Source organism: Mobula hypostoma, chromosome 1, assembly GCF_963921235.1.
Source record: "Mobula hypostoma chromosome 1, sMobHyp1.1, whole genome shotgun sequence".
Lineage (NCBI taxonomy): Eukaryota > Metazoa > Chordata > Chondrichthyes > Myliobatiformes > Myliobatidae > Mobula > Mobula hypostoma.
Window position 1 is genome coordinate 95,678,536 of NC_086097.1, and position 25,029 is coordinate 95,703,564.

The window sequence follows — 25,029 nt, forward strand, 5'->3', positions numbered from 1 at the left end:
GTGGTGAGGTAACAAATCAATGGAGGTGCACACTGTTCTTTAATAGGTCATGGCATCTTTTCGAGCAAAGGCTCCAAACTGGCATATTAACCTCATCTGAAAGACAGTGTCTTTGGTATTCCACACACTGCACTGATGTAACAGCCTAAATATTTTTAGCTGGACTGAAACCTTTGTCTTTATGACTCACTGGGAGTTCTCTACTGGGTCAGGCCTGATACCTAAAAGGTAACTGGGTTAAGGGAACAGAATGAGGAAGCAGAAACAAGTGACAACGCCCTAAAAATAGAAATTTCCCCTTTCACAGAGACCAAAGCAAAACCAAATGAATAAAAATCATAACACACAGCAAGAGGCGGACAAGATCTCAAGCTGGGGCTGAGAATGCGATGTGGCATGTCAAGTGTGAGGCAGTGATCACGTCCAGCAGGGAAAATCTAACCATCTCCCACTGGCATTCAATAGGGCTGCCACCATCAACAAACTTCTTCGTTGGAGAGGGGAAGGCCACCATTAATCAGATATTTAACAGGATCAGCCTCATGGTTTTTAGTACGGATCATTGTCTTAGGTATTCTACATTCAATGGCTCATCTCCTGATTTCCCAAATCCATCCCATCATCTGCAAATCAGTTAAACAGATACAGTACGTGGACAACACCACTGTCATAGGACAATCACGAGTGGCGACAACCAGGGAGCAAAGAAGCTGGCGTCCTGATGCAATCACAACAACTTGGAGCTGAATTCCCTCAAAACTCTGGAGATGCATATCAGCTTCAGGAGAGTGTGTCTCTTCTCCACCCACTCATCAGTTAGTTCAACATTCAGATTCATGCATATCACTATTTCACAGGACCTCACGTAGGATAACTATATCTCCATCATTAACAAAAAAGCTCAGCAGAGACTCTACTTCTTGCAACAGTTGGCGAAATTCCATTTTATATATCTAGGTGCAATTTTACACTGCCATGACAGAGAGCATCCCCACATCAGCCATTTCTGTATGGTTTGGTACAACGTGCTGTCAGGGCAGCAGAGAACGTTATTGGCTTCAGTTGACCATCACTGCAGGCCTTGGACTGTATGTGTCTGGGACAAACAAGCCGGCAGAAAAATCATTGCGGACATTACCCATTCAGCAAACTGCCTTTTCCAAAAGCTCCCCTCTGGAAAGGCACCATTGGGCTTTTAAAATAAAAGCTTCAGGGCATCTTAAAAATTTCTTCCCCCAGCAGTTAATCTGATCAACCATTGTTAGACTCCCCCCACCCCTCTCCACCTGTTACCCCCATCACTGCATTGTAAACACTTTAAACCACTTTTTAAAATGCTGTTTACATTGTCAATACATGCAGATATTTATGTATTTATGCACATTTTATTCAATATCCATACTTCTAACGTTAAATACATGAACGTTTATAAGGCAAATAATGTTGGTCTTTGAAGTCGTGACTGGGACAGGATATTCTCCATAGATGAGAATGTGCTCCTAAAAAACACTGAGTGAGTTTGATTCCTTTCGGGGCGAAGTGAATCACCAACCAGCATCTCACCAATGCACGGAGCATCTGTGCAATGCACCTGTAGCAATTTGCCAAGACTTCAGCAACACCGCCAGCTAAATCTGCAGCTTTAACAAATTGTGAGGAAATATGCAGGGGAGTCATCGCTGCATACAGATCACTCCTGAGATGCACAGTACACCACGTAGACATGGAAACGGATCACCGTTTCATTACCATCACTAAGTCAAAACACTGAACCTAGCAGTTCAGTGGGCATCCTTTAACCACAAAATTATTCAAAAAAATCAACTCATCGTCACTACTATAGGAACGAAAAACAAAGGCTCGTGTTCTCACAAGGTTCACATGCCGGGAATGAGTTAAAACATTGTTATTTGTGGGTATTCCAAGAACAGGACATGGCCAGCAAAGCTATCTCCTCTCCCCTGCAGCACCAGAGGGCCTCAAGCCCAACCTAAGATTGTGGCGGCTGTGTTGGAGATCCAGGCCAGGCTCCCCACCCACCACCCCCCGCCGCCGCCCGATGAACGGGCACTGCTCCAATCCAATGCACAGGTTCCTCTTCCAGTACAGTACATTATGTCAGAGTCATTGAGCCTCACACCACATAAACAGCCCCATGTTAACCACAAAGCACCCCATCACACTCACCCTATGCACCAGCACTTCGTCTGCAGTCCTTGGTGGCTTGCCATTTCGAGCGCTTATCTGGACAGTTCATAAACACACCAGGATTACCCCTGTTCACCAGGCGCTCGGGCAGTGCATTCTACATTTCAGATACCTCTTGGGTGACTAAAATTCCTCTGAATGTCTGCCCCCTCATCTTAAGGTTAGGGTTAGGGTTAGCCTTTTGGTTACAGACAGCTCTGCAATAGGGAGAAGTCTCCTCACTGTCCATTCCTTATAAGCCCCTCCATATCTTTGTATACTTCAATCAGGACTGGGCTGCCCACCCCAGTCGGGAGGACCACTTATGCAAGGCCTGAGTATCACTTCACTATCAGTGTGAAACTTTCTCATTTAAATTGGCAGCAAATTAGAGGAAAATGCAACCCACCACATTTAACAGCTTTCAAAATTAAAGTCCCTTACCATCTGTCTCCCTTGTGTGTGGTTCATCATACCTGCAAAAAGCAGAAGAAACTATTAACATGAGACTGACAGTTATCTCCTCTACAGCACCAATAGAATATTCCCTCCATGTGAATCAAAACCTGTTGAAAGGATGCTACGTCCACTCCAGCCAACAATGAAGGTACGACAACCTTTTGAGTGTGAAATTCCAACATTAAGGAACCCTAGATCAGCACTGCTACACGCCAAGGCCTATTCTCTCAGTACTGTTTGAATTACCTGTTGATAGATTGGAGAAGGTCATTCATCCCCTCAATTAGATTATGACTGATGTGTGCCAATGTTCCCTTAACTTAGCTGACAGTGCCATTTACACTGTGGGCATTGACCACAACAGTTTTGGTCTTTCAGAGCAGAATTCCAGGTTTCCATCACTCACGTGAGGTAAACTTTCTTCCAAGCTTCATCAGGATAGAACCAATCTACTAAACTCAGAAGATCGCTAACAAGTTCAAGTTCATATAACCAGTCCCAGTAAACTTAATCCTATCATCTCTTACTAATGCTGAGATTAATCTGTTGCTACACATAAAGCACTGGAAGTAAACTCAATTTAATCACAGCGGGAATAAGTATCAGTAATTGGACAGACCTTTCACAGCCGCAGTTCAGCTAAATACATCAGAGGCGAGTTTTTCACACAAGAGTGGTGGGTGTATGGAATGCACTGCCAGCGATGGTGGTAGAGGTGATACAATAGGGTCTTTTAAGAGACTCTTAGATAGGTACATAGAGCTTAGGAAAATAGAGGGCTGTGTGGTAGGGAAATTCTAGACAGTTTCTACAGTGGGTTACATGGCTAGCACAACGTTGTGGGCTGAAGGGCCTGTAATGTGCTGTAGATTTCTATGTTTTATGTTCTGTTTACTCTGTATCACAATTTTTTGGGTACTGATTTGTGAATTCTGTTAGGGTGAATTTCTATTACACACAGAGGCATCTGTATGTGGGAGCTGTACTGTGGGAGTGGTATGACTTGCAGATTGTTGGTTCACTTGCAGGAACCTGTATCCTGTATTGGGGTATGTGAAGTGGCATCCAGACATAAAGGGAAAGACAGACTTACTACTGCAGAAAGATGAAAGGAAAGTAGATCTGGAGCAGGGGCTTCCAACCTCTTTTTATGCCATGGACCAATGCCATTAAGCAAGGGGTCCATGATCTAGATAAATGGACAGGTTAGGAGATGCACAAGTACAAGGTGACACTAACACAGGCACATTTATGCAAGATATAGTCAAATGAATTGATAAGAAGAAGAAAATGAGAAAGAAGGGGAATAAATGTAGTTATAGGGAATGAAAATGACAGAAACACACACAGAAGCATAATAAAGATCTAAAAAATAAGAGCAAATTGACATCGTTTTACTGCAGTCTTACCCTTATAAGGCATCAGGAAGCGTTTCTTCATATTCCCTGGGAAAAGACAGAAGAGAAATGATCAATGACTCAAATCATTAACAGAATGTTACCTACAAACTGAGGAACCTGAATCTTGCAATAGTTAATCTTGGTGTTGCAGCTTTGGAAGTTCACAAGATCTGAATTCCAATTCAGAATGAGCAGAATGAAACAGGTTCACAACATTGCCAAGGGCAGCTTGTGGCAATGTTAGAGACAAAGTCTCACGCACACACACACACACCATCAGTAAAGTAGCACAGGCTGGTGTCAAGTGTTGTACAGCAGCAAAATGTGAAGCTTCTCACAGTGAAAATTAATTTACTTGTTTGCATAGTTTCCCGTCCTGCCAAATATCACTGGATAGCCAAATGCAAAGATCAGGCTTGGTGAAGCAACTCAGCTGCCTCCTGGAAATTCTCATGTCTTTTTCCCAACCCAGGTTTCCTCGCTCCTCTTCTCCAGTAACACCCACCCTATCTCGTCTTTCTCCTGGCCTTTCACACGCCTCTGACTGGCAACTGCAGCTTCAACAATCTAGACCCCAAGTTCTGCACTTCCCTCCACTGATCCTCTGGGCAAGGGGTGGATCCCCCTATATAGATTTACAAGTACTCTCCACCCGACTTACGTACTGTGCATCCCCTTACATATGAGCGACTGTGGGAGACGGCAGGGGACAGATTTGCCAGCTGCTGCGGGGCCGCAGGCCGCCTCTGCCAGGCGCCACACTTCCAAATTGCAAACAGTTCCGGTTACGAACAGCTTGAAGCCTGGGGAACACAACTGTAGACAATGATATATCGTCAAGGCAGGATGGTAGGTGCTTTGCAAGGGAAACCTGCGAAAGGTGGCACTTCTATCCATCTATTAGCTATGTCCTTCGAGACGGTTTGTTAAGTATATTTGAGAGTCTAAAGGAAATGCAGTGCATTCTGCAGATGGTGATTGACGCTGTGTAGTGGAGAGAATTGATGTCGTGGGTAGAGGGCTGAAGTTCCAGTCAGATGGATTGGGTTGCTTTGTCTTGGATGACGCTGAACCGTTTGAATGCAGTTGAAAACGCACTCATCCTGCCAGCTGGGAGCATTCCTAATTATTACGAAGACAGAAGAAACCCTTTTGGCCCATTGAATCTATGCCAGCTCCCAGCAGAGTAATCCCATTTCCACTCTATTCCCCTGCTGTTCTCCATCTTATTCTCTCTCATACACAACCATCAACTCAAACAGACATTTCAGAACAAAAAGACTCATCACAAATGGATTTTAAAAGGCATCACACAGAGTTCGATTGCAGTGAAGTGCCATTCAATATAATATTGGAAGGAGCTTCTTGATTGGTTGCTGGGAAGGGAGAAGTGAAGCCACACGTAATTCTGCGCTGATACTTGCGCAACAATATCATGAAAAACACAACCGAGTGCGAGAGAGGAATCAAGTCGTTCAGCCCATTGGGTCTGTGCTGACCATCCAGTCATCCACTTACACTCATCCTTCATTCTTCCCACACGTCCATCACCTCCTCCCCCTATCACTCACCTGCACACCAGGGGCAGATTACAGTGGCCAGTTAGTCCACCGATCCATACAGCTTTGGGATGTGGGAAAAAGCAACTAGGCAGATGTCATAGGGAGGACATGCAAACTCCACACAGACAGCACCAGGGGCGAGGATTGAATCTGGTTCACTGGAGCTGTAAGGAAGTTGCTCTGCTGACAATGCCACCCACCATTTACAGAACTGGCAACTCCAGCCCCTGAGTCTCCCAGGCCCATAGTTCCAGTTTATCCAGTGGACCCAGTGAGGCTTTGTTCTGCACTGTTTTCAGTTGACAATGTGGAAACTCTATCCTGCAGGAGTCTGCACTTTGAGAAGAGGGGAGAAACGTGTCCAGACTCTACTAGTAGCCCTGACCGAAATTAACAAATACATAGGCATGCATTTCGCAAAGTGATCCAGAAACCAGACTGCCAGCTCTGAGACACTGACCATTGGTATCATTGTGCAGCTCGTAGCTACGCTTGCCCAGAATAGTGGGAGAGCTGTGGTTTAAGATGGGCATCATCTTGGCAGGCGTCACGTTGCTGATGTGCAGACTAGCCTGAGCACGCTCCTGTTTCGGGCATGGATGAGCTTCTGTGAATAAAGAAGGAGATTAATGTCAGGATACAAAGAACAAAACCCAATTCCTCCCCTTTGGAGCATTTGATATATCAATGTTTGCAAGAACCCTAGCAATTGTTTGGGGTACTTGCCCTCAATTTCAAAAGAAATTTCTGATTTCAGGAATAGTGTGTAACTCTCTGCATATTGACATATTCCTATGTTAACATTTTGTCCAGCCCTATCGATGCACAAAATGTTTACCCAGGAACACACCTTTTCATATCTTCTGCAGTAGCTGTACATGACATGCATCATAACCTAAGGTTAATTAAAAGTGCTTCAGAACCAGCAAAACTCCAAGAGGACCACAACCTTATTGTGGTGTGGAGGCTTGCATGCCTCAGTGACCTGGAGAGCTACACTGGCTGGAGCCAGGGCTTCACGCTTTGGCTCTTGGCCGGGTCACTCATGTCAAACAGGTCAAAGGGTAGAGGTCAGACAAAGAGTGCAGACATCCCACCTCTCCCGGAACTTCCGGGAGTCTCCCGCATATTAGTAGTGGCTCCCTGATGCCCGCAAATTATATACGATGTCCCGGAAATTGATTTTTTTTGAGAGCGAGTGTGAGAGAATGCGCGAGAAAGAGCGAGAGAGCAAGCGCGAGTGAGAGTGACCGCGAGAGAGCGACCGCGAGTGAGAGCGACCGCGAGAGAGAGCGAGAGCAAGAGCAGGAGAGCGAGAGAGAAAGCGACCGCGAGTGAGAGTGACCGTGAGAGAGAGAGCGAGAGTGAGAGCGACCGCGAGAGAGAGCGAGAGCAAGAGCAGGAGAGCGAGAGAGCGAGAGTAACCGCGAGAGAGCGACTGCGAGTGAGTGCAACCGCGAGAGAGTGCGAGCAAGAGCGAGAGCGAGCGCGAGAGAGCAAGCGCGAGTGAGAGTGACCGCGAGAGAGTGACCGCGAGTGAGAGTGACCGCGAGAGAGCGACCGCGAGTGAGTGCAACTGCGAGAGAGAGCGAGAGCAAGAGCAGGAGAGCGAGCGCGAGTGTGAGCGACCGCGAGAGAGAGCGAGAGCAAGAGCAGGAGAGCAAGAGAGCGAGCGCGAGTGAGAGAGAGAGCGAGGGAGTTCCAAAAAAAGTCAGAGTGGCAGAGTGTTCCAAAAAAAGAAAATATAAAACGTACGTCACCCCAGACTGCACTAAAGTGTACCCCTGCCTAATAGGGGTCAAAATAATGACAGTGTTGCTCGCTGCAGTGTTTGCAACAGTGACTTTTCTATTGTCCATGGTGGGTTAAGACTGTAAAAGATATGTTGAGGTGAGTTTAACAGGTGTCATTTGTTCATTAGCATAGCTAACGTTATTTAAACTAGCTGGCCAGCTGCTAAGGAGCTACTCTATTGCAGACATCCCACCTCTCCCGGAAGTTCCAGGAGTCTCCTGCAAATTGATCATGCTACCTCCCTGAAATGCGTTTTTGCAGGGTGGGATGTCTGAGAGTGGTCCACCAGTCCTCCAGGTTCGGGGGTTCAGCTCAGGCCTGACAACACTGACACGTAAAACATAATTGTTATGGAAACAGCAATGAAGAATCCTTCTACATCTGAGTGCGATGGTATTCCTGAGTCTCCACCTGGGACTTGCATGACTGACAGTGGTGAAAACTGAGGGGAAGCTGCTGACATGATGAAGGAAGCTCTGACCACCGCCAGAGATGAAGGAGCTTCATTGCTCCGCTGCTGCCAGCAGCACACTGGGCAGTAAGCACAACCAACGAGGTATTTGGGAAGTATCATCATTGTTGAAACACAAGGAAAGGCCACAGTTTATAAAGATCTGGTGCAAATACAGCAGTATTTCCCAAAGCTCACTTTAATACAGTGCACCATAACTAAAGGTATTGTTCATAGGTGAACAAAACTGTGTGTGTGTGTGTGAGAGAGAGAGCATGAGTGCGTGTGTCTGTGCACGTGTTCTGTGTGTAGGTGAGCGTGTGTCTGTGTGTTTACATGAGCGTGTATGTGAACGTGTGTGTGTGTGTGTGTGTGTGTGTATGAGCATGAGCATGTGTGTGAGCACGTGTATGAGGATGTGTGTGAGCGTGTATGTGAGCATGCGTGTGTGCATGAGAGTGTGTGCATATGCGTGCATGAGTGCGTGCCTGTGCATGGATGTGAGTGTGTGAGAGACAGTGTCTGCGTGTGAATGGATGTGTGTGTGTGAGAGACGATGTGTGCGTGTGCATGGATGTGTGTGTGTGTGAGAGACAGTGCGTGCGTGTGCATGGATGTGTGTGTGTGAGAGACTATGTGTGCGTGTGCATGGATGTGTGGGTGTGAGAGAGTGCGTGCATGTGCATGGATGTGTGTGTGTGAGAGAGTGCGTGCGTGTGCATGAATGTGTGTGTGTGAGAGACAGTGTGTGCGTGTGCATGGATGTGTGTGTGAGAGACTATGTGTGCGTGTGCATGGATGTGTGGGTGTGAGAGAGTGCGTGCATGTGCATGGATGTGTGTGTGTGAGAGAGTGCGTGCGTGTGCATGAATGTGTGTGTGTGAGAGAGTGCGTGCGTGTGCATGGATGTGTGTGTGTGAGAGACAGTGTGTGCGTGTCCATGGATGTGTGTGTGTGAGAGACTATGTGTGCGTGTGCATGGATGTGTGTGTGTGAGAGACAGTGCGTGCGTGTGCATGGATGTGTGTGTGTGAGAGAGTGAGTGCGTGTGCATGGATGTGTGTGTGAGAGACAGTGTGTGCGTGTGCATGGATGTGTGTGTGTGAGAGACAGTGTGTGCGTGTGCATGGATGTATGTGTGTGAGAGACGATGTGTGAGAGACGATGTGTGCGTGTGCATGGATGTGTGTGTGTGAGAGACAGTGTGTGCGTGTGCATGGATGCGTGTGTGTGAGAGACAGTGCGTGCGTGTGCATGTATGTGTGTGTGTGAGAGACTATGTGTGCGTGTGCATGGATGTGTGTGTGTGAGAGACAGTGCGTGCGTGTGCATGGATGTGTGTGTGTGAGAGAGTGCGTGCGTGTGCATGGATATGTGTGTGAGAGACAGTGTGTGCGTGTGCATGGATGTGTGTGTGTGAGAGACAGTGCGTGCGTGTGCATGTATGTGTGTGTGTGAGAGACTATGAGTGCGTGTGCATGGATGTGTGTGTGAGAGACAGTGTGTGCGTGTGCATGGATGTGTGCGTGTGAGAGACAGTGTGTGCGTGTGCATGGATGTGTGTGTGTGAGAGACGATGTGTGCGTGTGCATGGATGTGTGTGTGTGAGAGACAGTGTGTGCGTGTGCATGGATGTGTGTGTGTGAGAGACGATGTGTGCGTGTGCATGGATGTGTGTGTATGAGAGACAGTGTGTGCGTGTGCAGGGATGTGTGTGTGTGAGACAGTGTGTGCGTGTGCACGGATGTGTGTGTGAGAGACAGTGTGTACGTGTGCACGGATGTGTGTGTGTGAGAGACAGTATGTGCGTCTGCATGGATGTGTGTGTGAGAGACAGTGTGTGCGTGTGCATGCATGTGTGTGTGTGAGAGACTATGTGTGCGTGTGCAAGGATGTGTGTGCGTGAGAGACTATGTGTGTGTGTACATCGATATGTGTGTGTGAGAGACTCTGTGTGCGTGTGCAAGGATGTGTGTGTGTGAGAGACTATGTGTGGGTGTGCATGGATGTGTGTGTGTGAGAGACTATGTGTGCGTGTGCATGGATGTGTGTGTGTGAGAGACTATGTGTGCGTGTGCATGGATGTGCGTTTGAGAGTCAGTGTGTGCGTGTGCATGGATGTGTGTGTGTGAGAGACTAGGTGTGCGTGTGCAAGGATGTGTGTGTGTGTGAGAGACTATGTGTGCGTGTGCATGGATGTGTGTGTGTGAGAGACTAGGTGTGCGTGTGCAAGGATGTGTGTGTGTGAGAGACTATGTGTGCATGTGCATGGATGTGTGTTTGAGAGTCAGTGTGTGCGTGTGCATGGATGTGTGTGTGTGAGAGACAGTGTGTGCGTGTGCATGGATGTGTGTGTGTGAGAGACAGAGTGTGCGTGTGCATGGATGTGTGTGTGTGAGAGAGTGCGTGTGCATGTGCATGGATGTGTGTGTGTGAGAGACAGTGCGTGCGTGTGCATGGATGTGTGTGTGTGAGAGACTATGTGTGCGTGTGCATGGATGTGTGTGTGTGAGAGAGTGAGTGCGTGTGCATGGATGTGTGTGTGTGAGAGAGTGCGTGCGCGTGCATGGATGTGTGTGTGTGAGACAGTGCGTGCGTGTGCATGGATGTGTGTGTGTGAGAGAGTGCGTGCGTGTGCATGGATGTGTGTGTGTGAGAGACGATGTGTGCGTGTGCATGGATGTGTGTGTGTGAGAGACAGTGTGTGCGTGTGCAGGGATGTGTGTGTGTGAGACAGTGTGTGCGTGTGCACGGATGTGTGTGTGAGAGACAGTGTGTACGTGTGCACGGGTGTGTGTGTGAGAGACAATGTGTGCGTGTGCATGGATGTGTGTGTGAGAGACAGTGTGTGCGTGTGCAAGGATGTGTGATTGAGAGTCAGTGTGTGCGTGTGCATGGATGTGTGTGTGTGAGAGACAGTGTGTGCGTGTGCATGGATGTGTGTGTGTGAGAGACAGTGTGTGCGTGTGCATGGATGTGTGTGTGTGAGAGACGATGTGTGCGTGTGCATGGATGTGTGTGTATGAGAGACAGTGTGTGCGTGTGCAGGGATGTGTGTGTGTGAGACAGTGTGGGCGTGTGCACGGATGTGTGTGTGAGAGACAGTGTGTACGTGTGCACGGATGTGTGTGTGTGAGAGACAGTGTGTGCGTGTGCATGGATGTGTGTGTGAGAGACAGTGTGTGCGTGTGCATGCATGTGTGTGTGTGAGAGACTATGTGTGCGTGTGCAAGGATGTGTGTGTGTGAGAGACTATGTGTGTGCGTGCATCGATATGTGTGTGTGAGAGACTCTGTGTGCGTGTGCAAGGATGTGTGTGTGTGTGAGAGACTATGTGTGCATGTGCATGGATGTGTGTGTGTGAGAGACTATGTGTGCGTGTGCATGGATGTGTGTGTGTGAGAGACTATGTGTGCGTGTGCATGGATGTGTGTTTGAGAGTCAGTGTGTGCGTGTGCATGGATGTGTGTGTGTGAGAGACTAGGTGTGCGTGTGCAAGGATATGTGTGTGTGAGAGACTATGTGTGCGTGTGCATGTATGTGTGTGTGTGAGAGACTATGTGTGCGTGTGCATGGATGTGTGTGTGTGAGAGTCAGTGTGTGCGTGTGCATGGATGTGTGTGTGTGAGAGACAGTGTGTGCGTGTGCATGGATGTGTGTGTGTGAGAGACAGTGTGTGCGTGTGCAAGGATGTGTGTGTGTGAGAGAGTGCGTGTGCATGTGCATGGATGTGTGTGTGTGAGAGACAGTGCGTGCGTGTGCATGGATGTGTGTGTGTGAGAGACTATGTGTGCGTGTGCATGGATGTGTGTGTGAGAGACAGTGTGTGCGTGTGCATGGATGTGTGTGTGTGAGAGACAGTGTGTGCGTGTGCATGGATGTGTGTGTGAGAGACTATGTGTGCGTGTGCATGGATGTGTTTGTGTGAGAGACTATGTGTGCGTGTGCATGTATGTGTGTGTGTGAGACAGTGTGTGCGTGTGCATGGATGTGTGTGTGAGAGACAGTGCGTGCGTGTGCATGGATGTGTGTGTGAGAGACAGTGTGTGCGTGTGCATGGATGTGTGTGTGCGAGAGAGTGCGTGCGTGTGTGAGAGAGTGCGTGCGTATGCATGGATGTGTGTGTGAGAGACAGTGTGTGCGTGTGCATGGATGTGTGTGTGTGAGAGACAGTGTGTGCGTGTGCATGGATGTGTGTGTGTGAGAGACAGTGTGTGCGTGTGCATGGATGTGTGTGTGTGTGAGAGAATATGTCTGCGTGTGCATGGATGTGTGTGTGTGAGAGACTATGTGTGCGTGTGCATGGATGTGTGTGTGAGAGACAGTGCGTGCGTGTGCATGGATGTGTGTGTGAGAGACAGTGTGTGCGTGTGCATGGATGTGTGTGTGCGAGAGAGTGCGTGCGTGTGTGAGAGAGTGCGTGCGTGTGCATGGATGTGTGTGTGAGAGACAGTGTGTGCGTGTGCATGGATGTGTGTGTGAGAGACAGTGCGTGCGTATGCATGGATGTGTGTGTGTGAGAGACTATGCGTGCGTGTGCATGGATGTGTGTGTGAGAGACAGTGTGTGCATGTGCATGGATGTGTGTGTGTGAGAGACAGTGTGTGCGTGTGCAAGGATGTGTGTGTGTGAGAGACAGTGTGTGCGTGTGCATGGATGTGTGTGTGTGAGAGACAGTGTGTGCGTGTGCATGGATGTGTGTGTGTGAGAGACGATGTGAGCGTGTGCATGGATGTGTGTGTGTGAGAGACAGTGTGTGCGTGTGCATGGATGTGTGTATGTGAGAGACAGTGCGTGCGTGTGCATGGATGTGTGTGTGTGAGAGACAGTGTGCGTGTGCACGGATGTGTGTGTGTGAGAGACAGTGCGTGCGTGTGCATGGATGTGTGTGTGTGAGAGACTGTGTGCGTGTGCATGGATGTGTGTGTGTGAGAGACTATGTGTGCGTGTGCATGGATGTGTGTGTGTGAGAGACAGTGCGGGCGTGTGCATGGATGTGTGTGTGAGAGACAGTGTGTGCGTGTGCATGGATGTGTGTGTGTGAGAGACAGTGTGTGCGTGTACATGGATGTGCATGTGTGAGACAGTGTGTGCGTGTGCATGGATGTGTGTGTGAGAGACAGTGTGTGCGTGTGCACGGATGTGTGTGTGTGAGAGACGGTGTGTGCGTGTGCATGGATGAGTGTTTGAGAGTCGGTGTGTGCGTGTGCATGGGTGTGTGTGTGTGAGAGACAGTGTGTGCGTGTGCATGGATGTGTGTGTGTGAGAGAGTGTGTACGTGTGCATGGATGTGTGTGTGTGTGTGAGACAGTGCGTGCGTGTGCATGGATGTGTGGGTGTAAGACAGTATGTGCGTATGCGTGCACGAGTGTGTGCGTGTGCATGGATGTGTGTGTGACAGTCACTGCGTGCGTGTGCATGGATGTGTGTGTGAGAATAACTGCGTGCGTGTGCATGGATGTGTGTGTGAGACAGTGCGTGCGTGTGCCTGGATGTGTGTGTGTGAGAGACAGTGTGTGCGTGTGCATGGATGTGTGTGTGAGAGACAGTGCGTGCGTATGCATGGATGTGAGTGTGTGAGAGACAGTGCGGGCGTGTGCATGGATGTGTGTGTGAGAGACAGTGTGTGCGTGTGCATGGATGTTTGTGCGTGAGAGACAGTGTGTGCGTCTGCATGGATGTGTGTGTGAGAGACTATGTGTGCGTGTGCATGGATGTGTGTGTGTGAGAGACTATGCGTGCGTGTGCATGGATGTGTGTGTGTGAGAGACAGTGTGTGCGTGTGGATGGATGTGCGCGTGTGAGAGACAGTGTGTGCGTGTGCATGGATGTGTGTGTGTGTGAGAGACGATGTGTGCGTGTGCATGGATGTGTGAGTGTGAGAGAGTGCGTGCGTGTGCATGGATGTGTGTGTGAGACACAGTGTGTGCGTGTGCATGGATGTGTGTGTGAGAGAGTGATGCGTGTGGATGGATGTGTGTGCGTGAGATACAGTGTGTGCGTGTACATGGATGTGTGTGTGTGAGATACAGTGTGTGTGTGTGCATGGATGTGTGTGTGTGAGAGACAGTGTGTGCGTGTGCATGGATGTGTGTGTGTGAGAGAGTGCGTGCGTGTGCATGGATGTGTGTGTGAGAGACAGTGTGTGCATGTGCATGGATGTGTGTGTGTGAGAGACAGTGTGTGCGTGTGCATGGATGTGTGTGTGTGAGAGACAGTGTGTGCGTGTGCATGGATGTGTGTGTGTGAGAGACAGTGTGTGCGTGTGCATGGATGTGTGTGTGTGAGAGACGATGTGTGCGTGTGCATGGATGTGTGTGTGTGAGAGACAGTGTGTGCGTGTGCATGGATGTGTGTGTGTGAGAGACAGTGCGTGCGTGTGCATGGATGTGTGTGTGTGAGAGACTGTGTGCGTGTGCACGGATGTGTGTGTGTGAGAGACAGTGCGTGCGTGTGCATGGATGTGTGTGTGTGAGAGACTGTGTGCGTGTGCATGGATGTGTGTGTGTGAGAGACTATGTGTGCGTGTGCATGGATGTGTGTGTGTGAGAGACAGTGCGGGCGTGTGCATGGATGTGTGTGTGAGAGACAGTGTGTGCGTGTGCATGGATGTGTGTGTGTGAGAGACAGTGTGTGCGTGTACATGGATGTGCATGTGTGAGACAGTGTGTGCGTGTGCATGGATGTGTGTGTGAGAGACAGTGTGTGCGTGTGCACGGATGTGTGTGTGTGAGAGACGGTGTGTGCGTGTGCATGGATGAGTGTTTGAGAGTCAGTGTGTGCGTGTGCATGGATGTGTGTGTGTGAGAGACAGTGTGTGCGTGTGCATGGATGTGTGTGTGTGAGAGACAGTGTGTACGTGTGCATGGATGTGTGTGTGTGTGTGAGACAGTGCGTGCGTGTGCATGGATGTGTGGGTGTAAGACAGTATGTGCGTATGCGTGCACGAGTGTGTGCTTGTGCATGGATGTGTGTGTGAGAGTCACTGCGTGCGTGTGCATGGATGTGTGTGTGAGAATAACTGCGTGCGTGTGCATGGATGTGTGTGTGAGAATAACTGCGTGCGTGTGCATGGATGTGTGTGTGAGACAGTGTGTGCGTGTGCACGGATGTGTGTGTGAGAGACAGTGTGTACGTGTGCACGGGTGTGTGTGTGAGAGACAATGTGTGCGTGTGCATGGATGTGTGTGTGAGAGACAGTGTGTGCGTGTGCATGGATGTGTGTTTGAGAGTCAGTGTGTGCGTGTGCATGGATGTGTGTGTGTGAGAGACAGTGTGTGCGTGTGCATGGATGTGTGTGTGTGAGAGACAGTGTGTGCGTGTGCATGGATGGGTGTGTGTGAGAGACGATGTGTGCGTGTGCATGGATGTGTGTGTATGAGAGACAGTGTGTGCGTGTGCAGGGATGTGTGTGTGTGAGACAGTGTGTGCGTGTGCACGGATGTGTGTGTGAGAGACAGTGTGTACGTGTGCACGGATGTGTGTGTGTGAGAGACAGTGTGTGCGTGTGCATGGATGTGTGTGTGAGAGACAGTGTGTGCGTGTGCATGCATGTGTGTGTGTGAGAGACTATGTGTGCGTGTGCAAGGATGTGTGTGTGTGAGAGACTATGTGTGTGTGTGCATCGATATGTGTGTGTGAGAGACTCTGTGTGCGTGTGCAAGGATGTGTGTGTGAGAGACTATGTGTGCGTGTGCATGGATGTATGTGTGTGAGAGACTATGTGTGCGTGTGCATGGATGTGTGTGTGTGAGAGACTATGTGTGCGTGTGCATGGATGTGCGTTTGAGAGTCAGTGTGTGCGTGTGCATGGATGTGTGTGTGTGAGAGACTAGGTGTGCGTGTGCAAGGATGTGTGTGTGTGAGAGACAGTGTGTGCGTGTGCATGCATGTGTGTGTGAGAGAGTGCGTGTGCATGTGCATGGATGTGTGTGTGTGAGAGACAGTGCGTGCGTGTGCATGGATGTGTGTGTGTGAGAGACTATGTGTACGTGTGCATGGATGTGTGTGTGTGAGAGAGTGCGTGCGTGTGCATGGATGTGTGTGTGAGAGTGCGTGCGCGTGCATGGATGTGTGTGTGTGAGACAGTGCGTGCGTGTGCATGGATGTGTGTGTGTGAGAGAGTGCGTGCGTGTGCATGGATGTGTGTGTGTGAGATACGATGTGTGCGTGTGCATGGATGTGTGTGTGTGAGAGACAGTGTGTGCGTGTGCAGGGATGTGTGTGTGTGAGACAGTGTGTGCGTGTGCATGGATGTGTGTGTGAGAGACAGTGTGTACGTGTGCACGGGTGTGTGTGTGAGAGACAATGTGTGCGTGTGCATGGATGTGTGTGTGAGAGACAGTGTGTGCGTGTGCATGGATGTGTGTTTGAGGGTCAGTGTGTGCGTGTGCATGGATGTGTGTGTGTGAGAGACAGTGTGTGCGTGTGCATGGATGTGTGTGTGTGTGAGACAATGCGTGCATGTGCATGGATGTGTGTGCGTGAGAGAATGCGTGCGTGTGCATGGATGTGTGTGTGTGAGAGACGATGTGTGCGTGTGCATGGATGTGTGTGTGTGAGAGACAGTGTGTGCGTGTGCAGGGATGTGTGTGTGTGAGACAGTGTGTGCGTGTGCACGGATGTGTGTGAGAGACAGTGTGTACGTGTGCACGGGTGTGTGTGTGAGAGACAATGTGTGCGTTTGCATGGATGTGTGTGTGAGAGACAGTGTGTGCGTGTGCATGGATGTGTGTTTGAGAGTCAGTGTGTGCATGTGCATGGATGTGTGTGTGTGAGAGACAGTGTTTGCGTGTGCATGGATGTGTGTGTGTTAGAGACAGTGTGTGCGTGTGCATGGATGTGTGTGTGTGAGAGACGATGTGTGCGTGTGCATGGATGTGTGTGTGTGAGAGACGATGTGTGCGTGTGCATGGATGTGTGTGTATGAGAGACAGTGTGTGCGTGTGCAGGGATGTGTGTGTGTGAGACAGTCTGTGAGTGTGCACGGATGTGTGTGTGAGAGACAGTGTGTACGTGTGCACGGATGTGTGTGTGTGAGAGACAGTGTGTGCGTCTGCCTGGATGTGTGTGTGAGAGACAGTGTGTGCGTGTGCATGCATGTGTGTGTGTGAGAGACTATGTGTGCGTGTGCAAGGATGTGTGTGTGTGAGAGACTATGTGTGTGTGTGCATCGATATGTGTGTGTGAGAGACTCTGTGTGCGTGTGCAAGGATGTGTGTGTGTGAGAGACAGTGTGTGCGTGTGCATGGATGTGTGTGTGTGAGAGACTATGTGTGCGTGTGCATGGATGTGTGTGTATGAGACACAGTGTGTGCGTCTGCATGGATATGTGTGTGAGAGACGATGTGTGCGTGTGCATGGATGTGTGTGTATGAGAGACAGTGTGTGCGTGTGCATGTATGTGTGTGTGTGAGACAGTGCGTGCCTGTGCATGGATGTGTGTGTGTGAGAGACTATGTGTGCGTGTGCATGGATGTCTGTGTGTGAGACAGTGCGGGCGTGTGCATGGATGTGTGTGTGAGAGACAGTGTGTGCGTGTGCATGGATGCGTGTGTGTGAGAGACAGTGTGTGCATGTGCATGGATGTGTGTGTGTGAGAGACTATGTGTGCATGTGCATGGATGTGTGTTTTAGAGTCAGTGTGTGCGTGTGCATGGATGTGTGTGTGTGAGAGACTATGTGTGCATGTGCATGGATGTGTGTTTGAGAGTCAGTGTGTGCGTGTGCATGGATGTGTGTGTGTGAGAGACTAGGTGTGCGTGTGCAAGGATGTGTGTGTGTGAGAGACTATGTGTGCGTGTGCATGGATGTGTGTGTGTGAGAGACTATGTGTGCGTGTGCATGGATGTGTGTTTGAGAGTCAGTGTGTGCGTGTGCATGGATGTGTGTGTGTGAAAGACAGTGTGTGCGTGTGCATGGATGTGTGTGTGTGAGAGACAGTGTGTGCGTGTGCATGGATGTGTGTGTGTGAGAGAGTGCGTGTCCATGTGCATGGATGTGTGTGTGTGAGAGACAGTGCGTGCGTGTGCATGGATGTGTGTGTGAGAGACTATGTGTGCGTGTGCATGGATGTGTGTGTGAGAGACAGTGTGTGCGTGTGCATGGATGTGTGTGTGTGAGAGACAGTGTGTGCGTGTGCATGGATATGTATGTGAGAGACTATGTGTGCGTGTGCATGTATGTGTGTGTGTGAGACAGTGCGTGCGTGTGCATGGATGTGTGTGTGTGAGAGACTATGTGTGCGTGTGCATGGATGTCTGTGTGTGAGACAGTGCGGGCGTGTGCATGGATGTGTGTGTGAGAGACAGTGTGTGCGTGTGCATGGATGCGTGTGTGTGAGACACAGTGTGTGCGTGTGCATGGATGTGTGTGTGTGAGAGACAGTGTGTGCGTGTGCATGGATGTGTGTGTGAGAGACAGTGTGTGCGTGTGCATGGATGTGTGTGTGTGAGAGACAGTGTGTGCGTGTGCATGGATGTCTGTGTGTGAGAGACAGAGTGTGCGTGTGCATGGATGTGTGTGTGTGAGAGAGTGCGTGTGCATGTGCATGGATGTGTGTGTGTGAGAGACAGTGCGTGCGTGTGCATGGATGTGTGTGTGTGAGAAACTGTGTGCGTGTGCATGGATGTGTGTGTGTGAGAGAGTGCGTGCGTGTGCATGGATGTGTTTGTGTGAGAGACTATGTGTGCGTGTGCATGTATGTGTGTGTGTGAGACAGTGCGTGCGTGTGCATGGATGTGTGTGTGAGAGATAGTGTGTGCGTGTGCATGGATGTGTGTGTGTGAGAGACTATGTGTGCGTGTGCATGGATGTCTGTGTGTGAGACAGTGCGTGCGTGTGCATGGATGTGTGTGTGAGAGACAGAGTGTGCGTGTGCATGGATGTGTGTGTGCGAGGGACAGTGTGTGCCTGTGCATGGATGTGTGTGTGTGAGAGACTATGTGTGCGTGTGCATGGATGTGTGTGTGAGAGACAGTGCGTGCGTGTGCATGGATGTGTGTGTGAGAGACAGTGTGTGCGTGTGCATGGATGTGTGTGTGCGAGAGAGTGCGTGCGTGTGCATGGATGTGTGTGTGTGAGAGAGTGCGTGCGTGTGCATGGATGTGTGTGTGAGTGACAGTGTGTGCGTGTGCATGGATGTGTGTGTGTGAGAGACAGTGTGTGCGTGTGCATGGATGTGTGTGTGTGAGAGACAGTGTGTGCGTGTGGATGGATGTGTGTGTGTGAGAGACAGTGTGCGCGTGTGCATGGATGTGTGTGTGTGTGAGAGAATATGTCTGCGTGTGCATGGATGTGTGTGTGTGAGAGAGTGCGTGCGTGTGCATGGATGTGTGTGTGAGAGACAGTGTGTGCATGTGCATGGATGTGTGTGTGTGAGAGACAGTGTGTGCGTGTGCATGGATGTGTGTGTGTGAGAGACAGTGTGTGCGTGTGCATGGATGTGTGTGTGTGAGAGACAGTGTGTGCGTGTGCATGGATGTGTGTGTGTGAGAGACTATGTGTGCGTGTGCATGGATGTGTGTGTGTGAGAGACAGTGCGGGCGTGTGCATGGATGTGTGTGTGAGAGACAGTGTGTGCGTGTGCATGGATGTGTGTGTGTGAGAGACAGTGTGTGCGTGTACATGGATGTGCATGTGTGAGACAGTGTGTGCGTGTGCATGGATGTGTGTGTGAGAGACAGTGTGTGCGTGTGCACGGATGTGTGTGTGTGAGAGACGGTGTGTGCGTGTGCATGGATGAGTGTTTGAGAGTCAGTGTGTGCGTGTGCATGGATGTGTGTGTGTGAGAGACAGTGTGTGCGTGTGCATGGATGTGTGTGTGTGAGAGACAGTGTGTACGTGTGCATGGATGTGTGTGTGTGTGTGAGACAGTGCGTGCGTGTGCATGGATGTGTGTGTGTGAGACAGTATGTGCGTATGCGTGCATGAGTGTGTGTGTGTGCATGGATGTGTATGTCAGAGTCAGTGCGTGCGTGTGCATGGATGTGTGTGTGAGAATAACTGCGTGCGTGTGCATGGATGTGTGTGTGAGAATAACTGCGTGCGTGTGCATGGATGTGTGTGTGAGACAGTGTGTGCGTGTGCACGGATGTGTGTGTGTGAGAGACAGTGTGTGCGTGTGCATGGATGTGTGTGTGAGAGACAATGTGTGCGTGTGCATGGATGTGTGTGTGAGAGACAGTGTGTGCGTGTGCATGGATGTGTGTTTGAGAGTCAGTGTGTGCGTGTGCATGGATGTGTGTGTGTGAGAGACAGTGTGTGCGTGTGCATGGATGTGTGTGTGTGAGAGACAGTGTGTGCGTGTGCATGGATGTGTGTGTGTGAGAGACAGTGTGTGCGTGTGCATGGATGTGTGTGTGTGAGAGACAGTGTGTGCGTGTGCATGGATGTGTGTGTGTGAGACAGTGTGTGCGTGTGCATGGATGTGTGTGTGAGAGACAGTGTGTGCGTGTGCACGGATGTGTGTGTGTGAGAGACAGTGTGTGCGTGTGCATGGATGTGTGTGTGAGAGACAGTGTGTGCGTGTGCATGGATGTGTGTGTGTGAGAGACTATGTGTGCGTGTGCAAGGATGTGTGTGTGTGAGAGACTATGTGTGTGTGTGCATCGATATGTGTGTGTGAGAGACTCTGTGTGCGTGTGCAAGGATGTGTGTGTGTGAGAGACTATGTGTGCGTGTGCATGGATGTATGTGTGTGAGAGACTATGTGTGCGTGTGCATGGATGTGTGTGTGTGAGAGACTATGTGTGCGTGTGCATGGATGTGCGTTTGAGAGTCAGTGTGTGCGTGTGCATGGATGTGTGTGTGTGAGAGACTAGGTGTGCGTGTGCAAGGATGTGTGTGTGTGAGAGACAGTGTGTGCGTGTGCATGCATGTGTGTGTGAGAGAGTGCGTGTGCATGTGCATGGATGTGTGTGTGTGAGAGACAGTGCGTGCGTGTGCATGGATGTGTGTGTGTGAGAGACTATGTGTACGTGTGCATGGATGTGTGTGTGAGAGTCAGTGCGTGCGTGTGCATGGATGTGTGTGTGAGACAGTGCGTGCGTGTGCATGGATGTGTGTGTGTGAGACAGTGCGTGCGTGTGCATGGATGTGTGTGTGTGAGAGAGTGCGTGCGTGTGCATGGATGTGTGTGTGTGAGATACGATGTGTGCGTGTGCATGGATGTGTGTGTGTGAGAGACAGTGTGTGCGTGTGCAGGGATGTGTGTGTGTGAGACAGTGTGTGCGTGTGCATGGATGTGTGTGTGAGAGACAGTGTGTACGTGTGCACGGGTGTGTGTGTGAGAGACAATGTGTGCGTGTGCATGGATGTGTGTGTGAGAGACAGTGTGTGCGTGTGCATGGATGTGTGTTTGAGAGACAGTGTGTGCGTGTGCATGGATGTGTGTGTGTGAGAGACAGTGTGTGCGTGTGCATGGATGTGTGTGTGTGTGAGACAGTGCGTGCGTGTGCATGGATGTGTGTGTGTGAGAGAAAGTGCGTGCGTGTGCATGGATGTGTGTGTGTGAGAGACGATGTGTGCGTGTGCATGGATGTGTGTGTGTGAGAGACAGTGTGTGCGTGTGCAGGGATGTGTGTGTGTGAGACAGTGTGTGCGTGTGCACGGATGTGTGTGAGAGACAGTGTGTACGTGTGCACGGGTGTGTGTGTGAGAGACAATGTGTGCGTTTGCATGGATGTGTGTGTGTGAGAGACAGTGTGTGCGTGTGCATGGATGTGTGTTTGAGAGTCAGTGTGTGCATGTGCATGGATGTGTGTGTGTGAGAGACAGTGTGTGCGTGTGCATGGATGTGTGTGTGTTAGAGACAGTGTGTGCGTGTGCATGGATGTGTGTGTGTGAGAGACGATGTGTGCGTGTGCATGGATGTGTGTGTGTGAGAGACGATGTGTGCGTGTGCATGGATGTGTGTGTATGAGAGACAGTGTGTGCGTGTGCAGGGATGTGTGTGTGTGAGACAGTCTGTGAGTGTGCACGGATGTGTGTGTGAGAGACAGTGTGTGCGTGTGCACGGATGTGTGTGTGTGAGAGACAGTGTGTGCGTGTGCATGGATGTGTGTGTGAGAGACAGTGTGTGCGTGTGCATGCATGTGTGTGTGTGAGAGACTATGTGTGCGTGTGCAAGGATGTGTGTGTGTGAGAGACTATGTGTGTGTGTGCATCGATATGTGTGTGTGAGAGACTCTGTGTGCGTGTGCATGGATGTGTGTGTGTGAGAGACAGTGTGTGCGTGTGCATGGATGTGTGTGTGTGAGAGACAGTGTGTGCGTGTGCATGGATGTGTGTGTATGAGACACAGTGTGTGCGTCTGCATGGATATGTGTGTGAGAGACGATGTGTGCGTGTGCATGGATGTGTGTGTATGAGAGACAGTGTGTGCGTGTGCATGTATGTGTGTGTGTGAGACAGTGCGTGCGTGTGCATGGATGTGTGTGTGTGAGAGACTATGTGTGCGTGTGCATGGATGTGTGTGTGTGAGACAGTGCGTGCGTGTGCATGGATGTGTGTGTGAGAGACAGTGTGTGCGTGTGCATGGATGCGTGTGTGTGAGAGACAGTGTGTGCATGTGCATGGATGTGTGTGTGTGAGAGACTATGTGTGCATGTGCATGGATGTGTGTTTTAGAGTCAGTGTGTGCGTGTGCATGGATGTGTGTGTGTGAGAGACTATGTGTGCATGTGCATGGATGTGTGTTTGAGAGTCAGTGTGTGCGTGTGCATGGATGTGTGTGTGTGAGAGACTAGGTGTGCGTGTGCAAGGATGTGTGTGTGTGAGAGACTATGTGTGCGTGTGCATGGATGTGTGTGTGTGAGAGACTATGTGTGCGTGTGCATGGATGTGTGTTTGAGAGTCAGTGTGTGCGTGTGCATGGATGTGTGTGTGTGAAAGACAGTGTGTGCGTGTGCATGGATGTGTGTGTGTGAGAGACAGTGTGTGCGTGTGCATGGATGTGTGTGTGTGAGAGACAGTGCGTGTCCATGTGCATGGATGTGTGTGTGTGAGAGACAGTGCGTGCGTGTGCATGGATGTGTGTGTGAGAGACTATGTGTGCGTGTGCATGGATGTGTGTGTGAGAGACAGTGTGTGCGTGTGCATGGATGTGTGTGTGTGAGAGACAGTGTGTGCGTGTGCATGGATATGTATGTGAGAGACTATGTGTGCGTGTGCATGTATGTGTGTGTGTGAGACAGTGCGTGCGTGTGCATGGATGTGTGTGTGTGAGAGACTATGTGTGCGTGTGCATGGATGTCTGTGTGTGAGACAGTGCGGGCGTGTGCATGGATGTGTGTGTGAGAGACAGTGTGTGCGTGTGCATGGATGCGTGTGTGTGAGAGACAGTGTGTGCGTGTGCATGGATGTGTGTGTGTGAGAGACAGTGTGTGCGTGTGCATGGATGTGTGTGTGAGAGACAGTGTGTGCGTGTGCATGGATGTGTGTGTGTGAGAGACAGTGTGTGCGTGTGCATGGATGTCTGTGTGTGAGAGACAGTGTGTGCGTGTGCATGGATGTGTGTGTGTGAGAGACAGTGCGTGTGCATGTGCATGGATGTGTGTGTGTGAGAGACAGTGCGTGCGTGTGCATGGATGTGTGTGTGTGAGAAACTGTGTGCGTGTGCATGGATGTGTGTGTGTGAGAGAGTGCGTGCGTGTGCATGGATGTGTTTGTGTGAGAGACTATGTGTGCGTGTGCATGTATGTGTGTGTGTGAGACAGTGCGTGCGTGTGCATGGATGTGTGTGTGAGAGACAGTGTGTGCGTGTGCATGGATGTGTGTGTGTGAGAGACTATGTGTGCGTGTGCATGGATGTCTGTGTGTGAGACAGTGCGTGCGTGTGCATGGATGTGTGTGTGAGAGACAGTGTGTGCGTGTGCATGGATGTGTGTGTGCGAGGGACAGTGTGTGCGTGTGCATGGATGTGTGTGTGTGAGAGACAGTGTGTGCGTGTGCATGGATGTGTGTGTGAGAGACAGTGCGTGCGTGTGCATGGATGTGTGTGTGAGAGACAGTGTGTGCGTGTGCATGGATGTGTGTGTGAGACAGTGCGTGCGTGTGCATGGATGTGTGTGTGTGAGAGACAGTGCGTGCGTGTGCATGGATGTGTGTGTGAGAGACAGTGTGTGCGTGTGCATGGATGTGTGTGTGTGAGAGACAGTGTGTGTGCATGGATGTGTGTGTGTGAGAGACAGTGTGTGCGTGTGCATGTATGTGTGTGTGTGAGAGACAGTGTGCGCGTGTGCATGGATGTGTGTGTGTGTGAGAGAATATGTCTGCGTGTGCATGGATGTGTGTGTGTGAGAGAGTGCGTGCGTGTGCATGGATGTGTGTGTGAGAGACAGTGTGTGCATGTGCATGGATGTGTGTGTGTGAGAGACAGTGTGTGCGTGTGCATGGATGTGTGTGTGTGAGAGACAGTGTGTGCGTGTGCATGGATGTGTGTGTGTGAGAGACAGTGTGTGCGTGTGCATGGATGTGTGTGTGTGAGAGACAGTGTGTGCGTGTGCATGGATGTGTGTGTGTGAGAGACAGTGTGTGCGTGTGCATGGATGTGTGTGTGTGAGAGACAGTGCGTGCGTGTGCATGGATGTGTGTGTGTGAGAGACTGTGTGCGTGTGCATGGATGTGTGTGTGTGAGAGACAGTGCGTGCGTGTGCATGGATGTGTGTGTGTGAGAGACTGTGTGCGTGTGCATGGATGTGTGTGTGTGAGAGACAGTGCGTGCGTGTGCATGGATGTGTGTGTGTGAGAGACAGTGCGTGCGTGTGCATGGATGTGTGTGTGAGAGACAGTGTGTGCGTGTGCATGGATGTGTGTGTGTGAGAGACAGTGTGTGCGTGTGCATGGATGTGTGTGTGTGAGAGACGATGTGAGCATGTGCATGGATGTGTGTGTGTGAGAGACAGTGTGTGCGTGTGCATGGATGTGTGTGTGTGAGAGACAGTGCGTGCGTGTGCATGGATGTGTGTGTGTGGGAGACAGTGTGTGCGTGTGCATGGATGTGTGCCTGTGTGAGAGACTATGTGTGCGTGTGCATGGATGTGTGTGTGTGAGAGACAGTGCGGGCGTGTGCATGGATGTGTGTGTGAGAGACAGTGTGTGCGTGTGCATGGATGTGTGAGTGTGAGAGACAGTGTGTGCGTGTACATGGATGTGCATGTGTGAGACAGTGTGTGCG

At 50.3% G+C, this 25,029-nt stretch overlaps 1 protein-coding gene across 2 annotated transcripts in view; it reads right to left on the reverse strand.

The window, feature by feature from the left end:
• Positions 1 to 25,029, reverse strand: part of mta1 (metastasis associated 1) — a 169,589-nt gene that overhangs the window by 34,962 nt on the left and 109,598 nt on the right. Inside the window, exons 16-19 of one of the 2 annotated variants that reach the window (XM_063053040.1) lie at positions 6,069 to 6,215; positions 4,056 to 4,091; positions 2,632 to 2,663; positions 2,188 to 2,244 (exon numbers count right to left, since the gene is read on the reverse strand). In XM_063053040.1, the coding sequence (XP_062909110.1) occupies positions 2,188 to 2,244; positions 2,632 to 2,663; positions 4,056 to 4,091; positions 6,069 to 6,215 (272 nt within the window). The remainder of the gene's footprint in view (positions 1 to 2,187; positions 2,245 to 2,631; positions 2,664 to 4,055; positions 4,092 to 6,068; positions 6,216 to 25,029) is intronic. The other variant, XM_063053050.1, reaches the window with a different exon arrangement.